The following is a 27101-nucleotide window of genomic DNA, read 5'->3' on the forward strand; positions in this document are numbered from 1 at the left end:
AACAACTATAAATTTAGAACAATAAATTTTGCAATAAAGTGAAAAAAGTAAAGAAAAACTTTAAGCTACCTCCCCCTAGACTTAATTCTCCCTTCTACCCCTTTGATTATATAAAAAAATGGGGTAAAAAAAAAAAATCTGATGGTAACGTTTATAAAAACTCTGATTTTCAAATAATTTTGGAAAAGTTTATCAAGATTTGTGAAAATACTGAAAATAATTTTGATAGCACTAAAAATGGAATAGATTTTTTTAAAAAAATCTAAGTAAAAATTTTTGTGTAACAATAAATAATTTTCTCAGTTAAACAAAATTTTAAAAACTAATTTTTGTAAAAATTTTGGTAAAGTAAATCTGATACTTAAAAAAACTTTAAGTAAAAAATTTCTAAGTAAAAAAAAATCTAAGGAAAAAAATTCTAAGTTATTTTAAAAAAATTGTGCAACATATAAAATATATTTTGGTAAAGCACAATTTTAAAAAAACTTTAAGTTTTAAAAAGAATGAGATTTTTTTTTAAATTAAATAGATTTGTATAGAAAAATTTAAGAATTTTTCAAAAAAAATGAGTAACTATTCAAAACATTATCTAATTTAAATTTTAATGCTTTATCAGTTAGTCAATTAAATATTTTATTTCAATATTTAGCTTCTAGATTGTGGCGAGACACTAGGCTTTCTTGGTTATTGGAGCAACAATCACTTTCTAGACAAAGCTTCATAAGGAAATTAAATGTCTAATTTTCTCGCTGAAAGCGCTAAGTCTAATTAAAGTTCAAGTTAAACAAGACTTTGGAACCCAATATAGGTTCTAGCCAACTGGATTAATTAAATATTTTTTAGGAGCATATTTCTTTGAAAATTTTCTAATTTATCCTTTGTGATATTTAAAATACCAGTTCAAATTATATCTTCTAAAACTTGTACTATATATGCATGTATGATTTTTCAAGTTTTTTTATTTCTTTTTGTAAATTGTCATTTTCTAGTTTTAATATATCAAAATCTTCTAATGGACAAGATTTTGCTAGAATTACTTTTAATTCTTTAATTTTTTTTTCTAATTTACAACAATTTTTGGATAATTATTTTATGAATTTAAACATTCTATCGAGAGGAATAGATTGTATCTGACTTACCTTGTCGATCTCGTTGTCCATGGCTCCCCCTGAACTGTTGCTTTCTTCCGATGTAGCTCCCCCTTCATCGATGCTTTCGATGCTCATTTCGGAAGAGCTTTCTTCATATTCATCTTGATGACTTGCCATCAACGTAAGTCCAGAGAAAGCCTCAACTTCTGATTTGGACGACGTTTCATCCCACGTCGTCTTTAAAGTCTTGTACTTGTTCGTTTGGATAGGCTTCTTTTCTTTGTCTTTATCCTTGTTCCTTAGCTTAGGGCAGTTGTCCTTAACGTGCCCTTCTTTATTGCAGTGGTAGCATTTGATTGTCCTTTTCTTTTTACCCTGCGGATGGTTAGTTTTTCTTGATTTAAATAATTTTTTAAAGCGCCTTACCATCATTACCATTTCTTCGTTGTCGAGAGAGGATTTTGACTCATGTTCGTCTCTCATTGCCTTGAAGGCGATGTTGTGCTTCGGCTCCTTCGTACCTTCACATCTCGATTCATGCACTTCAAAAGTTAAAAATAATTCTTCTAAGGTAATAGACTCTAAGTCCTTAGAGATATAGAAAACATCTACTAGTGATGCCCATTTTGTATTTCTAGGGAAGACATTAAGAGCGCACCTTAGGAAATCTCGATTGCTTACCTTTTCTTCGAGATTCGAAAGTTTGGTGATGAGTTCCTTAATCTTTGAGTGAAGGTGCGCAATCGTTTCATCTTCTTCAAATCGTAGGTTAGTGAGTTGGTTGCGAAGTAAGTCCCATCTCGCAAGCTTGGCTTCATACGTCCCTTCATGTAGCTCAAGGAACTTCTCCCAAAGTTCCTTTGATGAGTTGTATGTGTCGATCTGATTGACTTCTTGCGACGGAAGGATGCTCAGTAGATGAAATTCTGCTTTATCGTTTGCCACATAGTTGACCCGCTCCTTTTTCGTCCACTGGTATTCTTCTTTACTCTCGGGTGCTACAAAATCGAACTTCATTATTAAAAGTAATTCAAAGTCGATTTTAAAGAATACCTGCATTCACTTTTTCCATCTAGTGAACTCCCCCTCGAACTTCGGTGGATATTGTTGGTTGCTACTCGGAAAGCCTAGAAGTTCCACTATACAAAAATTTTGTACAAAGGTCTGAACCTTTTCCTAGCTACCATGTGTTCTTTTAAATTAAATTTTGGATCGCCTGCGGAACTTAACACGTTTGATCCAAAACTTAATCTATTTGTTCTTTTAGGTTTTGACTTGGATCTCCTGCGGAACTTAACACGTTCAACCCAAATCACCTTAAGTTATTAATTCCATTAAATATTAATTTCCATAATTGGTTCCCAGTACTGACGTGGCGAGGCACATGACCTTCTTGGATATGGGAGCAACCACCACCGACTAGACAAAACCTTTTATGGAAAGATAATATTTAATTTCCTAAAATAACTTTAGGTTAACCAAAAAGAACAATCAAATCACAAGGAAAAGAAAAAAAAAACACTATATCGAAAACAAATTCGAAACTCTAGAATCGTATGCCTCTTGTATTTGGTATTATTTCCAAAAATAACTAGTATGATGCGGAAAGAAAAATTACTAGTTATACCTTTTAGAAAGACCTCTTGATCTTCTACCGTATTCCTCTTCTAACCTCGGACGTTGTGTGGGCAACTATCTTCCGAGATGAGAACCACCAAGCACCTTCTTCTTCCTTGCAAGTTTCGGCCATCAAAACTTCTCCTAGGATGAAGAGGTTCGGCCACCACCACCATGCTCCAAGGGATGCTAGAAAAGACGCTTCTTTTCTCTCCTTCTTCTCCTTCTTAGATCTGGCCACCAAAGCTATCTCCACCATGAGAAGGTTTCGGCCACACAAAGGAGAGGAGAGGAAAGAAAGGGCCGGCCACACCCAAGGAAGAAAAGAGGGAGAAAAATAATAGAGTCGTTCACCTTGAAGCCTCCTCTACCCCCTCTTTTATAATCCTTGGTCTTGGCAAATAAGGAAAATTTAATAAAAACTTCCGTAATTCTTTTGCCAATGAAAAGGAAAATTTATTTAATTAAAACAATTTTTTCTTTTCAAATTTCAATGGCCGGCCACAACAATAAACTTCCAAGCAAATAAAATTTTAAACACCAATTAAAACTTCCTTATTTGCTTCCGGAAATTTATAAAATTTCTCCAATAATTTTATCCCTTCATGATTGGTTTATAAAAAGAAAATTTAATAAATTAAAATCTTTCTTTTAACATGTGGATAAAAAGAAAGTTATCTCTAAAAATTAAAATCTCTTTTAATCTACAAATAAGGAAAGATATCAAATCTTTTCTTAATCTTTTGTAGAAACTTATAAAAGAGAATATTTAATTTTAAACTCTCTTTTAAATCATGAACATGATTAAAAAGGAAAGTTTTCTTAAAATTTAAAATCCTCCTTTAAACAACAAATAAGGAAAGATTTCAAATTTTAAACTCTCTTTTAAACATGTAGATGATTTACAAATAAGGAAAGTTTTTACCAAAAATTAAAACCATCCTTTTAAACTACAAATAAGGAAAGAGATTAATCTCTTCTCTTAATCTTTTGTAGAAAGTTATAAAAGGAATTTTTTAATTTTTAAACTCTCTTTTAAAATCATGATATCCACATAAGAAATAATTTTAATAAAAATCCTTTTTAATATTCTAGTGGTCGGCCACCTAAGCTTGGGACCCAAGCTTTGGCCGGCCACCTACATGGCTCATCCACTTGATCTTGGTCGGCCCTAGCTTGGGTTCCAAGCTAGCTTGGCCGGCCCCATTGGATGGGTAAGAAGGTGGGTATGCGGTGGGTATAAATCTCTATATACTAGAAGCTACGATAGGGACCGAGAGGAGAAATTGGTTTTGGTCTCCCGATGAAATTAAGCATCCCGTGTTCGCCCCGAACACACAACTTAATTTCATCAATAATAATTCATTCCACTAAAGAACTATTATTGAACTACCGCACCAATCCCAAATTACATTTTGGGCTCCTTCTTATTATGAGTGTGTTAGTCTCCCTGTGTTTAAGATAACAAATGTCCACTAATTAAGTAAGTTACTGACAACTCACTTAATTAATATCTAGCTCCAAGAGTAGTACCACTCAACTTCATCGTCATGTCGGACTAAGTCCACCTGCAGGGTTTAACATGACAATCCTTATGAGCTCCTCTTGGGGACATTCTCAACCTAGTATCTCTAGGACACAGTTTCCTTCTATAATCAACAACACACACTATAAGTGATATCATTTCCCAACTTATCGGGCTTATTGATTTATCGAACTAAATCTCACCCATTGATAAATTAAAGAAATAAATATCAAATATATGTGCTTGTTATTATATTAGGATTAAGAGCACACACTTCCATAATAACTGAGGTCTTTGTTCCTTTATAAAGTCAGTATAAAAGGAACGACCTCAAATGGTCCTACTCAATACACTCTAAGTGTACTAGTGTAATTATATAGTTAAGAAAAATTAATACCTAATTACACTACGACCTTCCAATGGTTTGTTCCTTTCCATCTTGGTCGTGAGCTACTGTTTATAATTTATAAGGAACCGATAACATGATCTTCTGTATGTGACACCACACACCATGTTATCTACAATATAAATTAATTGAGCAACCACATTTATCATAAATGTAGACATTTGACCAATGTGATTCTTATTTCTAGATAAATGTTTATACCAAAAGCTAGGCTTTTAGTATACACTCTAACAGATATATGCTCGGTTCGGCCATTGATTCGGTGCTTCGATCGACGGTTAATCCTCCTGAAGTGTCCTGGCTATGATACCACTTGTTAGGACCTGCTGGCCGGCTAGAAGAGAGGTTGAATATCCCTATACAAAATCAAACAAAACAAACCCTTCTCAGATTTAAAAGAATACTTGCATAAATGATAAATAAAAGAAATTGAAAGACACAGACTCAGAGAGTTTTACTTGGTTACAACCAGGGAGATTGTTAATCCAAGGAAATGATGCATACAAATTTCTCCTTTGGGTAGAGAAGCCTCTTTACAACAATGAAAGCTCAAAAAGGAAGAAGCTAAACAAAACATAAAAGCTCACAAGTGTTGTATCAAGAATTTCTTATTTTTCGTTAGATTATGGACCAAGGCTGTATTTATAGCCTTGGTCGGGGCACCTGCAAGGGATCCAGACACCTGGAGTGGGATAGAATTCTATCCCTGACACAACGGTCAACATCCACATCAGATGTGGATAAAAATAGGTTCCGGGAGCCCGGAATAGGTTCGGGCCCTCTACTTCGATGTTGCTCGCCTCGGTCTGAGTCTTCCGCTCCGGCTCCACTCACTTGGGTGATTTCGGCCATCCATAATAGGGATCACCCAAACGTAACTTTTGGCCTTCTCGAACAACCTTCAGTTCTGACTTCTCGTCCCTCGGAAATACCTCGCACCTCCTTCTCGTCCGCCCGCGTACTCTTCCGCAACACCTCGTCCCTCGGATGCACTGAGCTCGTCGGCTCTTTCCCGTGTCATCCTTCTTGCTAGCTACGTCTTTTGCTCGATTTCCCTTGCTCCTAAGCTCCTGCACACTTAGACACAAGGTTAAACATAACAAGTCCTAACTTAACTTGTTTGATCACATCAAAACAACCTTGGGGTACCAACATAAACTTCTTCCTTTATTAGCCCATTTAAAAAGTCAGATTTAATATCCATTTGAGAAATCTTAAATCCTTTATGGCTACATAGCTCAGTAGCATTCTAATAGACTCAAGTTTGGCTACTGAAACATATGTTTCATTATAGTTAAGTCACTCTACTTAACTAAACCTTTTAGCTAATAGTCTAGCCTTATTTCTAATAATTTCTTGGTTGCCACTTAGGTTATTTCTGAATACTCATTTTATTTCTATTACCTTTTTATTATCAAGTAGTAGTACTAAGTCTCAGACTTCATTTCTTTAAAATTGAGCCAGTTCTTCCTGCATTTCTATAATCCAGTCTAGGTCAAATAGGGATTCTTCTATCATTTTGGGTTCAATTTTAGATATCAAGGATATTAGACTTAAGTTTCTGAAGAATGATCTAGTCTGAACTCTTAGGTCTGAGTCACCTATAATTTCTTCAATTGGGTGATCTGAGCTGACTCTTATTATTCTAGGCTCAATTTGTGTTTGTTCATTTTCTTGTGATTGATTTTGTTCTTCCTCGTATTTGCCTATTGAGTTTTCACTTGCTCCCCCTAGAATAGTTTTAGCTCTAACGAAGTTCATTGGTTGATATTGAGGTTGAGTTGAGTTAGATTCTTTAGCAATTTCGTCGAATTTTATATTGGTTGTTTCCTCAATTCTTAGAGTAGTTTTATTATAAACTCTATATCCTCTACTGTTTAGGGAATATCCTATAAAAATTTCATTTTCTACTTTTGAGGTAAAATTTTCTAAGTATTTCCTTGTGTTTAATATGTAAACAGGACATTGAAATACCTTAAAGTATTTGATATTTGATAATTTATTATAGTAAATTTCAAATAGGGTTTTATTGTGTTTTTTAATTTATTGTTATTTTATTTTGTATATAGCAGGTTGTACTAACAGCTTCTGTCCAGAAATATTTTGGTAATTTATATTCATTAAGTATTATTCTAGTGGCTTCTCGGAGAGTTTTATTTTTTCTTTCCACTATTCCATTTTATTGGGGTGTGTTAAGACACGAGAATTCTTGATAGTATCCATTTTCTAAGTAGAATTTAGTAAATCTGTGATTTTTAAACTCCCCATCGTTATCACACCTAATCCTTTTAATTTTTGAGTCTTTTTCATTTTTTAGTTTGCTTACAAAAATTACTAAATATTTCAAATATTTTATCTTTATATTTTAAGAATTTTACTCAGGTGAATCTTGAGTAATCATCAATTATTACTAGACAATATAAATTCTCATTAACAGATTTTACCCCATGCGAGTCAAATAAATCTAGGTGTAATAATTCAAGTGTTGAATTGGTTTAAATTTGATTAGTTGATTTGTGGGTTGATTTGGTCTATTTTCCTTGTTGACAAACATTACAAATTATTGAGTCTAAGTTACGTAGTTTTAGTAGTTCTCTAACTAAGCCATTTAGTTTGGTGAGATTTTTAAAGTTAGTATGAGACATTCTCCTATGCCACAGCTAGATTTCCTCTTTTTGTGCCAAGCGACACTTAAGTGAGGAGCTAGCTAGGTTAATTGTATAAATATTATTATTTCTAAGTCCTTTTAATTTTATTGTGTGATCTTTCATATGTTTAATTAAGCATTCAGTGGATGTAAACCTAACCTTATATTCTGAGTACACAATTGAATGACACTGTGTAAGTTAAATTTGAAAAATTCAATCAGGAGTACTTAATTAATAATGAAATTAGATTTTAATTCAATGTTACTTATTTCAATTACCTTTAGTTTGTCATTGTTTCCAAAGACAACTATTCCAAGTTTTTTGAAGGTTAACTTTGTGAACATTGTTTGATCCCTGATCATGTGTCGGGAGTAACCACTGTCCAATATCTATTTAGATTCCTAAAAAAATTAGGAGAAACAAAATTTCAACTCAAGTGTGAACTTATTTTAACTTAATTATTTTTTATTTTAATTTAAATTTTATCCTTATTCATCTCACTCAGTCTAAGTTTTCATACAAAGAGATTCTATGGTTTTGTGAGATGAGTAGATTGAATTTCAGGATTTGGTTTAACTTGTATTAGATTCAAGTTTAGCTTTAGGTTCAACAAATATGTATTCTTTGGATAAACTTGTAAGCTGTGGTGAGTCACCTGGACATCATTAGAGTAACCACGCCTTTAAAATTTTCCAAATAGTCCTATCTACTGAAATTAATAACTAAACTTTGGTCTAACCAGCTAGGATTGCTAAGTGGTAGATTCAGTTAGTTCGACTAAACCAAATGCACTAGGTCAAGCCATATCTTTCTAGACATGCATAGACATAGTTTTCCTAATCTACTATCATCTAAAACTTCTCTAGCGCTATTTTTCAAATTAAACTTTTGTCCTTTTTAAATCTAATCATAATTAGCCTACTGGGTAAACTGTTGTTTTAGAGGTGTCAATTAATTTGGTGCCTCCCCCTAAATTGTTGAATTTGTGTTTAAGTTTCAAGTTTATGTCAATTATTTTTATAGTTATAATAAACTTGATTGTAATTTGAATTTGAATTTAATTTTTTTTCTATTTGAGTTTGAATTGTTTGACTTCATTTTACATTTAGGTTTGATTTATTTGATTTCATTTTATTCTTTAGTTTGGAAGGTTTATTTTGGTTTGGTTTTGAATTAATAGGTTTAGTTGGATTTGGTTTTAGATAATGAATTTCATTCTTAGGAATATAAAATTGATTGAGTCCTACTTGTGTGGTTAGACACGTTTTTAGAAGTAACTCAGGCTTTAGTTTGTTTCTTATTTTGGCTTATAAGTGATATAAATATTTTGTTTGTTGAGCTAGACTTGTATCCAAGTCCAGATTTATTATACAAAGCTCTTTGGGTTTTAAAGATTAGGTCCAAATTTTGTGATTTAGTAGGGAAAGCTTCTAATAATCCTTTAAGTTTGTTAATTTCACTTTTTAATATTGTGTTTTCCTCCTCAAGTTTCATAACTTGATTTGGATTTATACTTTTAATTTATTCCTTGAGGTGTTGATTTTCCTCAGGGAGCATTTTAGTTTGTTTTTCATATTTAATTGATTTTTTATTCAAACATGCAATTATTCTAAAAAATTTGGAGGTTAAGATAGAAGATACCTCGTTCAAACCTTTAGAAATAGGTGCGGACTCGTGGTTTGATTAGTCTTCGAACTCATCGTCTTGTTCGATCTCGCTTTATGATTCCGGTCCGGATGCTATTAGCGCGAGGTAGTTGTGATGCTTTCGATCTTCGATGTCCAATTCTTCGGAGGATGCTTCATCCCAAGTCACCTTTTCTTCTTCCTGCATTTTGATATTAGGTGATTTATTCAGAAATGAATTCTTTTAAGTTACCTTTGTATTACTTGTGCCTTCATGTAGTTCTATCAGTTTGTACCAAAGTTCTTTAGCATTCTCGAATGGGCTGACGCGGTTCAGTTCTTCCTTGGTAAGTCTGCATTGGATGGTGTTCATTACCTTTGAATCGATCTGGGTCTTTTTCTTATCTTCCTAAGTCCATCTTTCTAGGTCAATTAGTACTTTTGTTGCTTCGTCTACCGGCTCCCGGTATCCTTGCCGGATGGTGAACCATTGATCGATGATAGTCTTCATGTACACCTCCATTCGCTTCTTTCAGTACGGAAAATGGTCCCCGTTGAAGAGGGGAGGGCGAACAGTGATGTATCCCTCGTTTTAGGCCATTTAAGAAACCTTGCACACAAAGAAGAAGAGAAAAAAAGTCCCAAGACTAGGTCTTGGATTAGCAGTATGAGAGAAAATAAAGATATTAAGACTCGATTGGTGTTGCACCAATTCAGAGTAGTTTGCAATGGAAAAAATTTATCCAAAGAGGTAATTATACTAGTTTGGATTATATCGTAAAAACTCAAAAGCCGAAAGAGAAATGAAAAAAAAACTTAAAAGTCACTCCCTTGCCTGATTGGTGGTTGCACTAATTTAGAGCGGTACTAGTTCTGATACCACTTATAGGATCAGATAGATCCTAAAGGGGGGTGAATAGCGTTTGTCAAAAATCAATAGCAAATTAAATCGAAATATGCAATGGAAGAATAAAAGACAATGCTAACAAAACTAAGTTTTACTTGGTTCGGAGCCTTCAACGACTTTTACTCCAAGGCCCGCACTCGTCGAATGTGTTGGTCCCTTTGGAGGTCAGCAAGAGGAGAGGGGTGAATTGCCCTGAAAAAAATAAATCTAACTTTTCTCAGATTTTCAACTAAATAACAAACACTTGTAATAAAAAAAACAGAGACTCATTAAAAGAAAATAGACACAAGGGATTTACTTGGTTTGCAATCAGAAAATTGCTAATCCAAGACGAATACGACGTACTATCTGATGATCTCCTTCGGGCGGAGTAGTCTCTTTACAACATTGACAGCACAGACAGAAAAGTAAAGCACAGAGAAACTGATTACAAGTGAAGTAAATAAACTGTGTAAATCAGTGCTATATTTATAGCACTGTTCGAGGCGCCCCGAAGGGTTCCGGGCGCCCTGGGGGGATAAAACTTTTTCCCCCAACGTTTAGATTGAGTCAAACCTCGATCTGGTCAAAATCCACTTCCGGACGCTCGAAATGGATCCGGGCGCCCGGACCACTTAAGTCAACCCAGTTGACTTTTTGTGGTCTGGTTCAGCTCGTCTCGGTTCGGGTCTTCTGTTCTGGCTCCGCTAGCTTGGGTGATCTCGGCCATCCGGAATAGGGCTCACCCGAACCCAAGTTCCGGCCTTCTCCTCGAGCAGCATTCCTTCCCGGTTTCTCGTCCCTCGAACGTCGCGTACATTCTTCTCGTCCACTGGTGTACTCTTTCGCGGTCACCTCGCCCCTTGGACGCACCGAGCCCATCGGCTCTCTCCTCGTGCCGTCCTTCTCGTTAGCCGCGTCTTTCGCTCGATTTCCTGTGTTCCTAAGCTCCTGCACACTTAGACACAAGGGTTAGATAAAACATGACCTAACTTAACTTGTTTGATCACATCAAAACTCTTTGGGGTACCAACAATCTCTCCCTTTTTGATGTGAGCAACCCAAGTTAAGATAGGGTAAACATATGCAATAAAAATAATTAATTTGTAAATAAGTCCAAAAGATTTTTCAATTTAAAGAATGTATACCTCCCCCTAGACTTAACATTCTTCTCCCCCTTTGATCACATAAAAATGGGGTTCCTTTGAATAAGTTTAAGGTAAATTCTAATTTAAAGAAACTATAAGTGTTAAAAAAATTTCATAAGAGAGAAAAAAAATAAAGCAAATTGCAATAAAAAAATTTTCTAACTTAAAAGAAATTTCGAAGTGTTTGACAAACATAATTTTTAAGTTTCAAATTAAAAAATTAAGTTTCAAACATAATTCAGAATTTAGAAGAAATTTTCATAAGTAAAAAAAATATTTTTGAATATGTTTTCTAGAACAAATTAAATAACTCTTTTAAAGCATTAAGTGATTTAAATTAATGTTTTTTTAGTCAGTCAATTAAACTTTTCATTTCGATACTTGACTTCTAGGCAGTGACGAGGTATTAGGCCTTCTTGGTTATTGGAGCAACAATCACTTTCTATACAAAGCCGCATAAAGAAATTACATGTTTAATTCTCTTGCTGAAAATGCTAAATCTAATTTTGATTTTTAAATTAAGCAAGTTTTTAGAACCCAATAGAGGTTCCTTCCTACAGGGTTAATCAAGTATTTTCTAGGTACATAGGCTTTTGCTATTTTTCTGATTTGACTTTGGTGAAACCTATAGTACCAGTTTAGTCCTCTATAATTTTTAAAACCAGATATTTGAACAGGTAGAGTTTTTCAATCTTTCTATTTCTTCTTTTAATTTTTCATTTTCAAGTTTAATCTTATCAAAATCCTTTAATAGACATGATTTTGCTAAAGTTCTTTTTATTTCTATGTTTTCATTTTTTAATTCAGTATTTTTACCTTTTAATTTGTACATAGGCTTAGCCATAGCCTTAATACCAAAATAAAGTTGATCAGGAGGTAAGAGACATACCTCACTTACCATATCAAACTTGAAGTCTGACTCTCCCCCTGCTTCGCTGGATTCATCTGACGTCCCTCCCCCTTCATTGATGTTGGGTTCTGATGTACTTTGCCCTTCATAGCTTGCCATCAGTGTTATCCCGACATATTCTTGAATCTCGGACTCAGATGATGAACTATCGTCCCAAGTTGCTTTTAGATTCTTGTGCTTCTTGGGTATCTTGACTTTGTCCTTTTTTAGTTCTGGACATTTTTCTTTTAAGTGTCCTTCCTTTTCACAATGGTAGCAACACATCATTCTTCTATTTTTTGGATTATTTTTATTCTACATTTTTTAAATTTATTAGATTTAAAAAACTTTTTAAAATTTCTTACCATATATACTTCCTGATCCTCTTCTGATTCTGACTCGGGTTCATCCTTCTTGGTTACGTTTAGTACGATCATCTGGCTTAATTCCATTGTTGTCCCTACACACCTGGTTTCATGTAATTCAAGAGTAGAGAACAATTCTTCTAAAGTACTTACCTCCAGGTCTTTTGAAATATAGTAGGCGTCGACGATTGATGGAGTTCTAGGAAACGCATTGAGTGCGTAGCGTATGGTATCCCGGTTTGTTACCGTTTCACCGAGGTTCTCGAGACCGGTAATTAATTCCTTTACCTTCGCGTGTAGATCGTCTACCTTCTCACCTTTTTCCAGACGGATGTTCGTCAGTCTGTTCTAGAGGATGTCTCTTCTTGCTAGCTTGGCTTCGGATGTTCCTTTGTGGAGCTCCAGGAACTTCTCCCAGAGTTCTTTGGCCGATGAGTAGCTTCCGATGCGGTTGACTTCTTGAGGCGGCAACACGCTCAGCAGGTGATATTCCGCACTGTTGTTCGCTACGGAATCATTCTGCTCCTTCTTTGTCCACTGGCTCTCTTCTTTTTCTTCTCCATTCTGATTCGTCAGAGCTACAAAGCCATACTTTATAATTAACCGAATTTCAAAATCAGTTTTCAGAAATACCTCCATACGACGCTTCCAGTGTGCGAAATCCCCCTCGAATTTTGGTGGAACAATGCTTGGTCCGACCATCTCGTTGCTTTGATCGACGGTTAGTCCTCCTAAAGCGCCTTGCTTTGATACCACCTATTGGTCCCTTTGGAGGCCGACAAGAGGGGAGGGGTGAATTGCCCTGAAAAAAATAAATCTAACCTTTCTCGGATTTTCAACTAAATAACAAACACTTGTAATAAAAAAACAGAGACTCATTAAAAGAAAATAGACACAGGGGATTTACTTGGTTTGCAATCAGAAGATTGCTAATCCAAGATGAATACGACACACTATCTGATGATCTCCTTCGGGCAGAGTAGCCTCTTTACAACGTTGACAGCATAGACAGAAAAGTAAAGCGTAGAGAAACCGATTACAAGTGAAGTAAATAAACTGTTCAAATTAGTGCTATATTTATAGCACTGTTCGGGGCGCCCCGAAGGGTTCCAGGCGCCCTGGGGGGATAAAACTTTATCCTCCAACGTTCAGATCGAGTCAAACCTCGATCTGGTCAAAATCCACTTCCGGGTGCCCGGAATGGTTCCGGGCGTTCGGACGGTCCGGGTGCCCGGACCACTTAAGTCAACCCAGTTGACTTTTTATGGTCCGGTTCCACTGCTCCGGTTCAGCTCGTCTCGATCCGGGTCTTCTATTCCGGCTTCGCTAGCTTGGGTGATCTCGACCATCCGGAATAGGGTTCACCCGAACCCAAGTTCCGGCCTTCTCCTTAAACAGCCTTCCTTCTCGGTTTCTCGTCCCTTGAACGTCTCATACGTTCTTCTCGTCCACCGGTGTACTCTTCCGCGGTCACCTCGTCCCTCGGACACACCGAGCCCGTCGGCTCTGTCCTCGTGCTGTCCTTCTCGTTAGTCGCGTCTTCCGCTCGATTTCCTGTGTTCCTAAGCTCCTGCACACTTAGACACAAGGGTTAGACAAAACAAGACCTAACTTAACTTGTTTGATCATATCAAAACTCTTTGGGGTTCCAACAGAATGTTTTCGTTGGACAATCCACTAATAGTTCGAATGATTACAAAGTTTAGTATAAGAACAAAAAATAATGTTACTGACAACAAAGAAAATAAGAAAGTCTTGATCATCGGTTGTTAGAGGAGCTTCACAGTGTTGTAGGAGCTTTTTCAGAGTACCGCGCAAGAGTGAAAGTTGTAGTAGTTGGTATTTTGATGCTCGTGGTCGAAGGCCTTCATATAGACCAATTCCGGACGCCTAGAACCCCTCTGGGTGCCTGGGCTACATGGCTCGGCCAGTCGATGCACTCAACCTCAGCTTTTGGATGAAATTTTGGGTTCGGGCGCCTATACCAACTATGGGCGCCTGGACCAACTCCGGGTGCCCAAACTGCCGAGGTACCCGCTGCACCCGCCCGAGCATGCTAGTTCGGGTGCTCGGACTAGCTCCGGGCGGCCGGACTCCTCTTTTTCCAGCCTTCTTCCTGGAAAAAAAAACTTAGTCCTAGGCAGCAAAAATAAGTATATCCTACAAAATAGAGTTAGCCCAATTCAATAAAATAGTAGTAATTAGACCCTGGCTCCCCGAGACTATGATTTAGTCAAGATTTCAGCTTAAATTTCCCAAATAGACCTAAGCTGGGCCGACGCCTGCAGTTCCCTCAATGGGCAATGCGTCCTCACTTGATCTCTCCTCCAGTTACTTACCTTCACTTACCACTTGCAGTCACTTGACTTGTCTCTGACCCACCAGGTATTCCTACCAGTTGTTAGGTTCACAGACTCAACTGAATTTCGACCGGTTGTCAGGTCCCGCGAATCTAACCAGACTTCCCGCCAGATATTGGGCCCCCGCGGACCTATCTGGACTTTCCACCAGCTATCGGGTCCTACGGGCCTAGCTGGATTTCAGCCTGATGTTAGGTCCTTCAAACCAGTCAACTTCTGTACACTTAATAAAACAATTAGACCATAAAACATTTTAACTTTAAACTTCTTCCCTTGTCATTTATCAAAATCTGAATTAGATCATTAGTACAAATTACACCAACAGTTCATATGCCCGAATTTTTAAATGAAATTAGATGTTCTAGAATCTCAAATCATGAACTAAATTTGAAGATTAGAACCCCTGTTATATTGTTACGGAACATAGATTATTCTCTTGAATTGAACTAAATTAATCATCATGAGGCTTGGAAACCTTTCTGATCCAAGATTTCCTTTTAAGTCTCAACGAAGACAATTTTCATTGATTATTTCATATGTAATGACAATTAACAAAAGTCAAGGATAATCATTATCTCATCTTGGACTCTCTGTTTTTTTTAAAATAAAAATCCGCTTTTAATTATGGCCCATCGTTGTATCCAGAGTTACAAATCTTAAGAGCCTCAAAATATTAATATACAGGTAGACGGTAACCAAGAAAGCTCGACGACAAATGTTATATTTAAGAAAGTTTTTCATAATTTGTAATAACATTTTTTCGCATATTAAATGTATTAGTCACAGTCCAATTAATTTGTTTTTACATTTAGATTGCATAGCTAAAAGATTCATATTATCTAATTTTTTTATCATATTTTATATGCAATATAATCCGTGCGATAGTGAAATACTAGTAAACTTAATTTCAGTCCGATATCTTCTAGATAACTAAACTAAAATGGAATTAAAAATTAAGCTAAATTTTGAATCATCATTTCAATACTTGATTTATTTTAGATTCCATTTAACTTAACACGATTAAATTATCAAATAAACTTTAACAATATAAATTTTGACACGCTTGACACTTACTAAGTGCATGATCCATTCTTAGAAGTTTAGGTCGATAAAGACATTTTCACCTTTAATGATTATGAAATGAAATGGTACGAATTTTCTTTGTCATATTATCTCAATAATATTAAATCCGAGTTCGGTAAGATGAACCAAACTAAAATCAAGTTGAAAATTAATCATCCATTCTTAGAAGTTTACGTGGATAAAAGACATTTTGACCTTTAATGATTATGAAATGAAATGGTACAAATTTTCTTTGTCATATTATCTCAATAACATTGCCACATTAAAGCCATCATCAATAATTGCACTTTGACACTATCAAACAAAATTAAATTTAATTGCAGCAAGTTTCACTTCCAAAATTTATCAAAAATTTACTAGTTGTGACTCCTTTGGCTCATGATATTACTTTAGAAAGAGACAAACCATGATTAGAAGTAGAAATGTCTCTTTTCGTTCCTAGTGTCCCCGTCAATTTGTTCGAGGGCCAAGACGGAGAAGATAAATCACGGATGACTATTAACTTTTGGAATAATGACTAGCATATAAAAGAGACATAATGTCTCATTCAAATCATATATATAATGAATCACTGCAACAAATCTCATAACAATTCCATCAAAAGCGTAGAGAAGAAGACAAAGTCGATACAAACTTAACCATAAGCTTGACAAAATAAACATGTAAACAACAATCGACATCGCGGTAGTCGATAGAACTCTTTAGAGTTAGAGTTTGGTGAAGGAGATGCAAGCGGCGAGGAACATGATTGACAGCATCAAAATTGTAGGTGATCGAACATCGGCAGCATCTGAGGCTGTGGCCCGAGTAGCCGGAGTAGCGGTTGATCCACCCTCTACACCGTTAATGCCTGTCGTCGGCGGTGATATTGTCGAAGGAGTTTCCAATGCAGGATCAGCCGGGGCTTCCGGTGTCCCTCTAGTCGCCGGAGAAGAAGTCGGAGACTTTGCCCCATCTGCCATAACCATACAACAAATGAGTCTCCTGTTTCATAATTAAGCACACAACATGTACAAGGAAAATGGTGACTAGAGCACTAACTGTCGCACTGGCTCACTGGTGGAGTTTGGACCTTGCAGGCACCAGGCATTGCCAATGCCCGGGTCCGGTCGACGGTGATACCGAACGAGGAGGCACCACCGTTGAGCACCGAGCATAGGCACGCCGGCTGGGACTTGACAATGCTGGCCAGCTGCGAGCAACAGGAAGAGGAAGGCGCGGAAGTGTTGCCGGTTATGTAATTGAGACAAGGCGCGAGGCTAATGATCGCGGAGGTGCACCCGGACGGTTGTGCATAAGCAATTCCCATGAGCATGATCACGATGGAGACAAAGACGACAAGCCCTTGGTTGCGATCCATGGCGCTCGAGCTGAAATGAGGAATGAGATTGGAGGAGTAGATCGATCGATGAGGTAAGTGGTGCTGGTTCGAGCGGGGAAGTTTAAATAGTTGAGCTTGGGTTCATGTTGGTGGCCAACTGCCTACCTAATTTGAACTTGCTGTTGCAGGAATTGGACCGGAAAGCAGGTCAACTGCCTGAACCGGTATGGATGGTTAGATTAGTTTAACGACTTAGATGCTTAAATTCAAATAGTCAAACGATTACATCAAAGTTTAAGTTAACATGATTGAGTGAAACTAAATCTTACATCATGCTTATTTTAGAGGGTATTTTTTAAAAAAAATAATAATAAAAAAAAAAATAATAAAAAAAATAAAAAGTAATAAAAAATATAGTGACGTTATAAAATTAGTAAGGAGGAAAGCATTTGGTAATTATATTGTTAATTAGTGAGCGGAGGAGGGCATCTGTCGGTGGCCGAATGCTTTCCAACTTCCACGTGCCGGTTGCAGCTATTTAAATGATGGGTTGGCTGGCACAGTCTTGGACGCCGGATCTTTGGAAGGCGGTCAAGCAATCAATCTCAAGTTGCTTGATTTATTAATTACAAAATTATATGTTTAAAGTCATGTTTTAAAATATATATAAATAAAATATTCATAAAAAAGAGGTTATTTATTTAATAGAATAAAATTTTTTAAATATACTCTCAATTTAATTTACTATTCTTAATTTAAGTTATAAATTTATATAAAAAGATATAAATACCTTAATAATTTGGAATAATTCTTTAGCTAGTTTTGGACTAAATTGATTAGTGACCTAGAGAGAAAGAAATATTTTGAAAATATTATACAGTAAAATATCAAATTTTCTAAATTTAGTATATGGAGAAAAGTAAAAATTCTCAAATTATCTTGTTTAGTTAACGTTATCAATTTTTCATTTTTCATTTTTTAAAAAATAAAAAAAATATTATTTGATTGGTAATTTTTATATTTATTTTTTAAAAAGTATCATTTTATAGGAAAATAGAATGTCTAAAAAATAATTAAAAAAACACACATTTTTTAAAAAATGAAAATAAAAGCCATTCCTCAAGAGAAGAGAATGCTTCCTCATCAAATTCTAAACCAGCACGAGAATTCTAGGAATAAGCAATGCACAATCTCGCAGGAAGGTTGCAGGCGATCATGCATTCCAACGCGCAGGACAAGGACGCGCCGAGCTCACTCCCACTGGGCTGAAGGACGAAAATGGAACTGCCCGAGTCTTCCTGGTCCTAACGCAGTTACCCATGCAGATTAAACCGCTGAAACCAAAGCAAGGAGTTAACTTTATCTTTTTGTTCCTTTAACTGCTCCTCTCTTTTGCTCCTCCCATGGTAAGACTCCATGGAGAAGTGTGCGTCAAGCTGACCACGATGACTGGGGCATTGGCCAGCGAAGCGAGGCGAGGCGAATTTTTTTCCCCCTTCTCCTTTCTTCTCCTTTGTTAAGGCAGGTTTTGCGATTGTCGTTGTGATTATTTAATGCGTTGCGCTGTTTCGGTTTAGCCTTGGATTTGGGTCCAGAGACCGCAAGAAAAGGGGAGAGGGAGGGGAGGCTCGATGTCTGCACTTTATTCCTCCCTCAAATGGGATGCCTTGTGTGCTGTTGTATCCTGGGACGGAGGTTTAGAACTTGAAGACCTGAAAGAGACAGTCCTCCCTTCCCTGCTGCCCTCTTCTCCGCTCGTCTCCTTGTTCCTCCATCTCTCGCCTTGCTAGCTACCTGCATTCCTTTAGCTCCCCGCAAAATCGGATTTTGAGCACTTCTGCGGCCGCTTTTCTTCAAAACCAAGGTTCTGGATCCCAAACCTCTTGAAGAAGGGTCAAAATCCTTTTTTTTTCTTCTTCTTCTTCTCTCTTTCTTTGCTTTTGATCTGGGCAGCCGACTGTGTTGTTGATCTGCTGCTTTCAACCGGTGCAGAAAGCTCATGAATAATGTAGTCTCCTTATTCTAAGTTTCTGCATTATTTGGTCCTCTTTCTCCTTAGAAGATAGCGTATCTTGGTGCTACTTCTCCATAAACTTCTTCAGATTGCTAAATCCTTGGGAAGGTTTGAGTGCTGCAACGATGAGAGATGAAAGTTCCAAGAAGAGCAAGGTGTAGAAAGAGAAGCATTCGATTTCTGTTTCAAGTTTTTCCTTGCTCATTCTCTAGATTGCTGATTCAGTCAATCTTTCATTTTGTCCTATGTTTGGGAGCAGCTGTCATGGTCCAAGGCTGTCAAAAACTGGTTCAACATCAAAATCAAAGGTCAGGAGAGCCATGCTGATGATATGGTTGGCAAGGGTATGCCTGATTTATTCTTCTTATTATAAATGTGCTGTTTCTTTTTATCTACATTTTTCCTTTTAGAGTATTTTGCAAAGTAAAACTCTAGTCCTCAAGGTTGATTTAATGTTTCTATAAAGCTAGTAACATTCAAGATGTTTATAGGTTTTGAACTGATTTACTTCTTCCTACAAGAACATTGGACAAATTGCGAGTCTAGCAACTTTTGAAGATGATGGATGAAATGTCATTGAATCATAGCTTTTCTTATGCTTGTTCTTACTTTAAGAATATCCATTGTCTTGTTAGGTAGTAGACAATCGAGAGCCAACTTCTCGGAGAGGGAGGCATGCACATGCAAGAAAAGTAGAACAGGTAATAGTATTGTGCCATTGGTTATAGGGTTTGGACCACAACTAAGTAGAGCGTGCCCCTTTATGGGTTTTATTTGTCTTTTTTTTTTTTCAAATTCCAATCATTCTCAACAATTATCTGTTTGTCATTTCAGATAAATCATTGCAAAAGGACGTAGATCAAGTTCAGCGAGGAAGGTTTGATCTTCATCCAGCTCAAATAACAGACATTCAGGATTACAAGTAAATCTATTCTACTCACTCTTCTGTTCCAAGAAATGTGGTAATTGATCTGAATTGCCGATGTTTTTGTTCTTTAGGATCTTTGTTGCGACTTGGAATGTGGGTGGAAGGCCTCCGCCAAAGAACTTAAATCTCTTGGATTGGATACATGCCTCTTCTCCTGCAGACATATATGTTTTAGGGTTAGTATTTTGACAGTTCTATTAGTCATTCATATCGAAATTGTAGCACCAAACAACTGAGATATGATTAACTCACACTAATCGGCTACATATAAATTTTTTTCAGGTTTCAAGAGATTGTTCCACTTAATGCTGGAAATGTTCTCGGTACAGAAGACAATGTTCCAGCTAAGAAGTGGTCGTGGCTTATTAGGAAGACCTTGAACAGCCCTGACACATGTGGCTCAGACAGTTACCATACACCATCTCCTGTTCCAATTCCTATCTCAGAATTAAATGCTGATTTTGAAAGATCGTCACTGAAGAAGAAGAATTCATCATTTCTCCACCGCCGTTCCTTTCATTCTCTGAGTCGTAGTTTAAGAATGGAGGGGAATACCATGCTTTCTCACCCCATGCTGGATCGCAGGTTCAGTGTTTGTGAAAGAGTTAGCTTTGGAAGCAGACCAAGTGATTTTGATCCTAGTTTAAGAGGCGAAGGTCCTGAAGGATCATCTGATGATGAGACCATTGACGAGGAGTCACCTACCTCAATCTTTTTCTCACCATTTTATGCTTATGGAGGTCCTTCATATTCCAACAAAAGGGAAAGGTTATCTGCAAATTCTAGGTAGTCACATTACCTTCAAATAGCCCTTAGCCGTGTCTATTTTAACATAATTTTTGCTCGAACGATGTTGATCTATACTGGGAGATATTGTCAGGTACTGTTTGGTTGCGAACAAGCAAATGGTTGGAATATTTCTTACAATTTGGGTTCGCAGTGATATTAGAGAGGATGTGAGAAACTTGAAGGTTTCATGTGTTGGGCGGGGATTAATGGGCTATCTGGGAAACAAGGTACACGACATGTTTCTTGATTACTTCTAGATTATGATTGCACCTATTATGGCATGTTTCTCGATATCATCGTTCTGGTTTACCTTTGTTGAAAAATCACAACTGAACAGAAAATGTGTTTTCTTTTCTTACAGGGTTCTATCTCAATAAGTATGTCACTGCATCAAACAACCTTCTGCTTTATCTGTAGTCACTTAACTTCAGGGCAGAAGGAGGGAGACGAGTTACGCAGAAATTCCGACGTCATGGAAATTCTAAGGAAGACTCGATTTCCCAAGGTCCAGAAAGGTGATAATGAAAAATCTCCTGAAACAATTCTTGATCATGAGTAAGTCCCTTCCCACAAGCATTTTCTCAGATTCTTTCCATGTTCAAAAACTATGAGAGGCTTCAATGTACCTACTCCCTTTCCTTCTCTTCAGTCGCATAGTATGGCTTGGGGATCTGAATTACCGAATTGCTCTTTCTTATCGGTCTGTGAAGACTCTGGTTGAGATGCGTAATTGGAGAGCATTATTGGAAAAAGATCAGGTAATTTACCAAATTGCTCTTTTAATGAAGTTGTGATTCCTTTTGTTGGTGTCATTTCCCAGTAATGAAAGATTAGTATCATATCTTCACGTGCTATCTTGAACAGCTTAGGATAGAACAACGATGTGGTCGCGTATTCAAGGGATGGAAAGAAGGAAGTATATATTTTCCTCCAACATATAAATATTCAAACAACTCAGATCGATATGCAGGAGATGACATGAATCCTAAAGAGAAGCGACGGACACCTGCATGGTAAAATTGACTAACGTTTATGATGAAAGTTACTGAGATCACAATCAACTATTGAACTCACTGACTGGATGTTTCTGTGAAGGTGCGATCGCATATTATGGCTAGGAGGAGGTCTTAATCAGTTGTCTTATGTCCGAGGAGAATCCAGGTTCTCTGACCATCGGCCTGTTTTCAGCATTTTCACGGCAGAGGTTGAAACAATCAATTACAGTCGATCCAAGGACGCAGGTTATTGTAGTTCACGTGTAGAGGTGGAAGAACTCTTACCATACTCACATGGTTATGCGGGACTGAACTACAACTTAGGTGAATTTCTATACTCCAAATACTGCATTTCGAATGTTGCTCTCGGTTGGGCTGCCTCTTTAACTATTCTTTTCTTCTTCATGCTGTAGATGTTCAGTATCACTAGGCATTCATATTATACCATTTTGTGAAGCAGAAAGCAGTTCTTTTGATCAAGCAGATCGGTATTACTTTAACCAAACCATGTTTCACATTTTCTGCTAGCTAGAAAACTAATATATCAACTTCAACTTATTATCAAGGCTAAAAAGAGCATATACTTCTATTCTGATTTGCATCGAATGTGCCAAGAACCTTGAATGTCTATTTATTCTTGCAGGAAAAGAACATCCTGATTTCAATGCCTACATGATCCTAGTGAAGGATTAGGAGATTCTGAAAAAAAAAAATCCATTCACTGATGTCTATTGACCAGTTTTGTTTCTCATAACATAAGCATTCAGACAAGCCAGCTTGACAGTTCTCACATGAAGAGTACTCCTGAAATAAAGTGCAACATCTCTTTTGGCTCCATCACCAATCTGAAGCTGCTGAAGTAGATGCTTTTCTAACCTGATTCCACTTTACATTTTGCAGTTATGAAAATGAGTGCAGATAAATATTATTTTTAGAGCGAGTAGTAAAGAAGATCACAGACAAATAATGATGTGCATAGTTCTTTTCTGTTTCCAAAGAAATGGTTGAGCTCTGTTTTCATACTCATTACACTGGTGATAAAGAATGAAACTATTGTCTGTTCAGTAAGCATGGTGTTTATTTTTGCTGCCAAAGCTTATGCCATTCATTGCCTGTGATGGGTCAGAGACTAGTGCCTTTTATGCTCTTTATGTGAGAGGAATCATTCAGAGAAAGGAAATGCTCCATGGCTTGGCAGGAAGAGTAGGAACATGTATCCTTGGGATTAAAAACCATTGTCAGAGAGATCAAAGGCTATCAATTTAGATAGCAGGTGTTGCTATAATATAATTTCTAATGAAATATATCTAACTATTTATTATTATGAATGGAAAGAAAATTATCGTACAAGAGTTATTGTAACTAGACTGTAATACATTTATGTTATGAATACAAATTTATTGGGTTGCATACCGTACAACTCCAAATAGAACATGCACTCTCAGACCTAAACTACTTCAACATGTAGTTTAGACCAGATTTTTCTTTTGTTGCTAGCATATGGGTCAAGTGCATAAGGACTTTGAATAGTCCACATGGAGCTCATGAAGCTTATTGACTTGGTGGGATTTATTTACGTTTTGTTCAATGGTTAGAAACCTAGAATAAGTGGCGGAGCTTTGGAGGAGCTCAAAGGATTTTAGAGCATGAAATATTAAGTGGTGGATTCACAAGCATAGAGGATTAGGTGACAGGGAGCAAGCTCGGAGAATTTAGTGCATTTAATAGTTCAACAACATCGAGCATTGGTCGATGTCATACTTTCAAGTCAATTATTTTCGATGCTTCTTCATTAGACTTTGTCAATGCATAAGGGTGCAACTTACTAATCATAGAAGATTCAAATTTAAAGCATAAAATGACAACACATAATCCATTTTATCAAAGGAAAAAGTATTGACAATCCTTCCAACATACTGATCATAGAAGATCCAAATTTAGAAGCATAAAATGAAAATGAATCCAGGTCAACGCTTATTTATTACATATATAGAAACCATAAAGCAGTCGGTTGCATGGGCAGACAGTTAACTTGATGCGTGCAGTTCGACCTTCTTTGGCAATTCATCTTTGTGAGCACCGACAAGTTTGTCGAGTAGGTTTCCTTCCTTGATGAAAATGAAAGTCGGCATTGCTTCTACTCCCCATTCTTCAGAAACAGTCTGTTGTTTGGGGAACAATTCGAAACTGTATGACTAAAATGCAACTTAGAAATAAAAATGCCAAGTTTTATATGGGTAAATGTTGCTACCTTCAGCTCGTCGACATCCACCTTTAGGAAAAGTGCATCGGTGAACTTTTTAGCTAATTCAGCAAAGATGGGGGCCATAATCCGGCATGGTCCACACCATGAAGCAGTAAAATCAACCACCACCTACAATCCATCTACACATTAGAGCTAATACAAGTGTGCAGTAGTATTATACAACTCGACTCGTACTCACTTTTAAAAAGAAGTTAACAGAATTGATATAGCTGAAGAAACAAACCAGTGAAATGAGAAGATGAACAGAAACAAACTAGTAATGCCTCCAAACGAAAGTAGTGTAGTTCTTAAATAATACAAGCAATGTACCACTCAATTGTTTAAGAAAGAAAAATTGCGAGAATTGGAACAAAACTGAAAATCACGAGATTACTCCCTTCACTCTCTCTATTAGATAAACTACGTGTTTACAAATCTAATCTAAGCACCTAAATGATTTGCATTTAGGCAAATGATCTTGAAGATAGAACCAATTCTGGCCAAATTATCTCGTTAGCTGGCTTCATAAAGATAAGCTGGAACAATAATTTCAAATAACAATTCCATCCTTTTTTCCATCCCTTTTTTTCCTTCTCAAATGTCCATCTATCCCCCAAGTCTTTGCTACTAGATGGACACGGGGAAAGAAAATATTTTGCTTCTAATAAGCAACAATTTACAATAAATCCAAGTTCTACAAGTAGCAACAGTAGAAAAACATCCCCTTATGCGATGTTAGTAACACGGGCACATTTTCACAATCGAGCACGCTACTACCATTAAAGTTCTATCTCAGACTAATTTACAAGTATCCCATTGTATTAGTTCGCTCTCTTAGATCTTCCTCTGGTATCAGCCTGCCACAAATATGAAAACTATATATGTTCAACTGTTCCCCTCAATACCCCCCTAATAAGACATTATCAATAACTCATAACTTGTGCGCATAGCCAATCAACTAATTCATTTGAGATCATCAGCGCAACGAGGACACTAGATATACCATTTTGTGGGGAGCAACACTCCTGTCGCCAGATTTCTCCCTGTGATAAAGCGTCTGGAAAATACGTAAGGCCTTTGAACCAACCTAAGGCCTTGGATCTATGGATACAGAATCCCTAATGTGTTCAAAAAAATGGTACCTTTCTAACAGATGATCAATAATAAGGTCCATACGAAAATCGATCACGGAAGGTAATAACGTATAGCAAACAGGAGATACAAAAGGAACCAACTCTAGCTTGGGGCAGATTCAAAATGCATTACAGCACAGATCGTAACAAGCTAACCAAACCCACGAAGATGCAAAACAGTAAAGGGGGAAAAGAGATAGGGTGATTTGGAAATGTACAAGCTTCTTCGAGTCCTTCGAGATCTGAATCTGCCGATTCCATTCCTCGACTGTGTGGCACGCGATCACGACTCCCTCTCCGGCCATCTGATTACTGCTCTCTGTCACAAAGAACAATTAGGGCTTGCAACGAGGACACGGGAAAGGGAATTAGACGTCGATGCTATTTATAGAGGTGAACGGTTGATTACATTACAAACGCGCCCCCGTCATCTCCAGTGAGATGACGCGAGCGCATCCGCAATATCTCGAAGAATTGTTTCCATCAATATATTTACCTTAGAAAATCCTATTATATTTTATATTTTATTTTAAAATTTATAAAAATGCATATTTTAAAATTGTGTTGTTTAAGTTTGTATGACTAGCTAAGGTAAACGGGGACTAAGATTCATTAATCTGTTAAAATGATGATTTTAGTTTGACTTATTTTTTAAAAAAATTGATTTGCTTAGATGTCATTGAAGTTTCAATTCAAACTTATTTAATTATTTTATTTATTTTTTAAAAAATTTATTTGGTTGTTTAATATATTTATTTATAAGTTTGATGAAAATTTTATTAATAAAACAATTCATAAGTTTATGAAAACTGTACGATACATCTCAATCAAACTAAAGGATGTACCACATGATCTAATTACCATCATCTATAAGACTAGAATACAAAACAGAATGCAACTGAAGATAGAGTTATTCTTGGGCTAGGGTGGAGTCTAGCTCTACCTAACTTTTGATTTTATTAAAAGTTAAGAAGGAGATGGCATGCTGAGAAGGGCTACCGGTGAAAAAAACTGAGAAGGAGAAGAAGATAAGAAAGGGAAAAACAAAACTAAAGAGGCGTGTCGGATGGAGTTACTGGCACGTGGAAGAGGGCCGAGGGCGCTGGAAGAGGGTCGACGCTGGGAGGTGGGCTGCTGCGCGTATGTGGAAGAGAGGAGTAATGAGAGAGTTTTTTTTTAAAAATATCCTAATTTATTTAAACGATTGCATCAGTTTAATTCGTCACTTGGTTCAATCATAATTTAATTAAATCAAATTCAAATCAATTTTGATTTGAACTAATATAATCTTTATCACAATATCTACCCACCTATTGAATTTAGTTATAATCCAATTCAATTTTAATTCAACGTCATCCAATTCAATTTTAATTCAACGCCGTCACTTTATATTCAATGAGTTAGTTTACTTGTTCTTTATTTTTTTAATTAATACTTAACAACAGTTGTACTACTTCCGAAAAAAAATATTTGATGCACTTGATTGTTATGACTTATATATCCATAACATATGAGAATAAGAATATGATGATACTAATAATATATGTAGCTCTTCTAATGAATTACATACTTTTTTCTTAAAAGATTGTTCATATGTATATTATGTACATTGTTTCGCTTATCGACTTAAACTAGCATTAACGGCAACGGTTGAAAAGATGTATCCATTTGGTTATTCATCTCAAAATTTAATTCCATTTGTAATATCATTAACGCATCTCCTAAATGTCATATTTGTAGGATTGAATGGGGGATTTCATGTTCTTTTTTTGAAAAACAAAGTAAACACAACACAATAATAAGAAAGAAAACTAAGCAATCTAAAACCAAGTCGACACTTTTAATTTTACTTGGTTCGGAACATGTGAAGGCTCCTACTCCAAGGCCTACACTCGTTGAGTGTTTACTTTGGACAATTCACTATCAATTCGAAGAATTACAAAAACAAGTGCAATTACAATTGAGTAGATTAAGTGCAATAAATGGAAAACTATACCGACGACTTAGAGGGTTAGAGATGTGAGCTTTCGATC

At 36.4% G+C, this 27101-nt stretch overlaps 3 protein-coding genes across 5 annotated transcripts; 1 reads left to right on the forward strand and 2 right to left on the reverse strand.

Annotated features, from left to right (window-relative positions):
- Nucleotides 1-16161: 16161 nt before the first annotated feature.
- Nucleotides 16162-17052, reverse strand: LOC122011698 (non-specific lipid transfer protein GPI-anchored 5-like). The gene is made up of 2 exons (XM_042568064.1): nt 16685-17052; nt 16162-16598 (listed from the first exon to the last, which is right to left on the reverse strand). Exons 1-2 carry the CDS (start codon nt 17001-17003, stop codon nt 16351-16353), a joined length of 567 nt encoding a protein of 188 aa, XP_042423998.1. The 5' UTR covers nt 17004-17052; the 3' UTR covers nt 16162-16350.
- A 1136-nt stretch (nt 17053-18188) lies between these two features.
- On the forward strand, nt 18189-22758 carry LOC122009574 (type IV inositol polyphosphate 5-phosphatase 7-like). 3 transcript variants are annotated; one of them, XR_006119590.1, is made up of 14 exons: nt 18189-18972; nt 19067-19133; nt 19238-19322; nt 19614-19679; nt 19813-19900; nt 19978-20082; nt 20189-20692; nt 20787-20922; nt 21057-21250; nt 21345-21453; nt 21560-21708; nt 21791-22014; nt 22104-22178; nt 22334-22758. XR_006119590.1 is itself a non-coding variant. In XM_042565780.1 (12 exons), exons 1-12 carry the CDS (start codon nt 19104-19106, stop codon nt 22118-22120), a joined length of 1707 nt encoding a protein of 568 aa, XP_042421714.1. In that variant the 5' UTR covers nt 18191-19103; the 3' UTR covers nt 22121-22179. The 3 variants fall into 3 exon arrangements, 1 of the variants encoding a protein (XP_042421714.1); XR_006119589.1 differs by having other exon boundaries at nt 18192-18828; nt 18957-19133; XM_042565780.1 differs by lacking the exon at nt 22334-22758 and having other exon boundaries at nt 18191-19133; nt 22104-22179.
- A 777-nt stretch (nt 22759-23535) lies between these two features.
- On the reverse strand, nt 23536-25447 carry LOC122009576 (thioredoxin H5-like). Its single transcript, XM_042565781.1, has 3 exons — nt 25287-25447; nt 23942-24064; nt 23536-23852 (listed from the first exon to the last, which is right to left on the reverse strand). Exons 1-3 carry the CDS (start codon nt 25371-25373, stop codon nt 23718-23720), a joined length of 345 nt encoding a protein of 114 aa, XP_042421715.1. The 5' UTR covers nt 25374-25447; the 3' UTR covers nt 23536-23717.
- Between the last annotated feature and the right edge of the window lie 1654 nt (nt 25448-27101).

Source organism: Zingiber officinale, chromosome 8A (assembly GCF_018446385.1).
Source record: "Zingiber officinale cultivar Zhangliang chromosome 8A, Zo_v1.1, whole genome shotgun sequence".
Classification (NCBI taxonomy): Eukaryota; Viridiplantae; Streptophyta; class Magnoliopsida; order Zingiberales; family Zingiberaceae; genus Zingiber; species Zingiber officinale.

Bases quoted from the DNA above. Each gene is read 5' to 3' on its own strand.
- LOC122009576 (XM_042565781.1), bottom strand. From the start codon at position 25,373: ATGGCCGGAGAGGGAGTCGTGATCGCGTGCCACACAGTCGAGGAATGG. The intron at 24,065-25,286 runs GTACATTTCCAA...GATGGATTGTAG, and splicing joins CGAAGGACTCGAAGAAGCTT to GTGGTGGTTGATTTTACTGC. The intron at 23,853-23,941 runs GTAGCAACATTT...CCCAAACAACAG, and splicing joins TGGATGTCGACGAGCTGAAG to ACTGTTTCTGAAGAATGGGG.
- LOC122009574 (XM_042565780.1), top strand. From the start codon at position 19,104: ATGAGAGATGAAAGTTCCAAGAAGAGCAAG. The intron at 20,923-21,056 runs GTACACGACATG...CTTTTCTTACAG, and splicing joins TGGGCTATCTGGGAAACAAG to GGTTCTATCTCAATAAGTAT. The intron at 21,251-21,344 runs GTAAGTCCCTTC...CCTTCTCTTCAG, and splicing joins GAAACAATTCTTGATCATGA to TCGCATAGTATGGCTTGGGG.
- LOC122011698 (XM_042568064.1), bottom strand. From the start codon at position 17,003: ATGGATCGCAACCAAGGGCTTGTCGTCTTTGTCTCCATCGTGATCATG. The intron at 16,599-16,684 runs GTTAGTGCTCTA...TGGTTATGGCAG, and splicing joins ACCAGTGAGCCAGTGCGACA to ATGGGGCAAAGTCTCCGACT.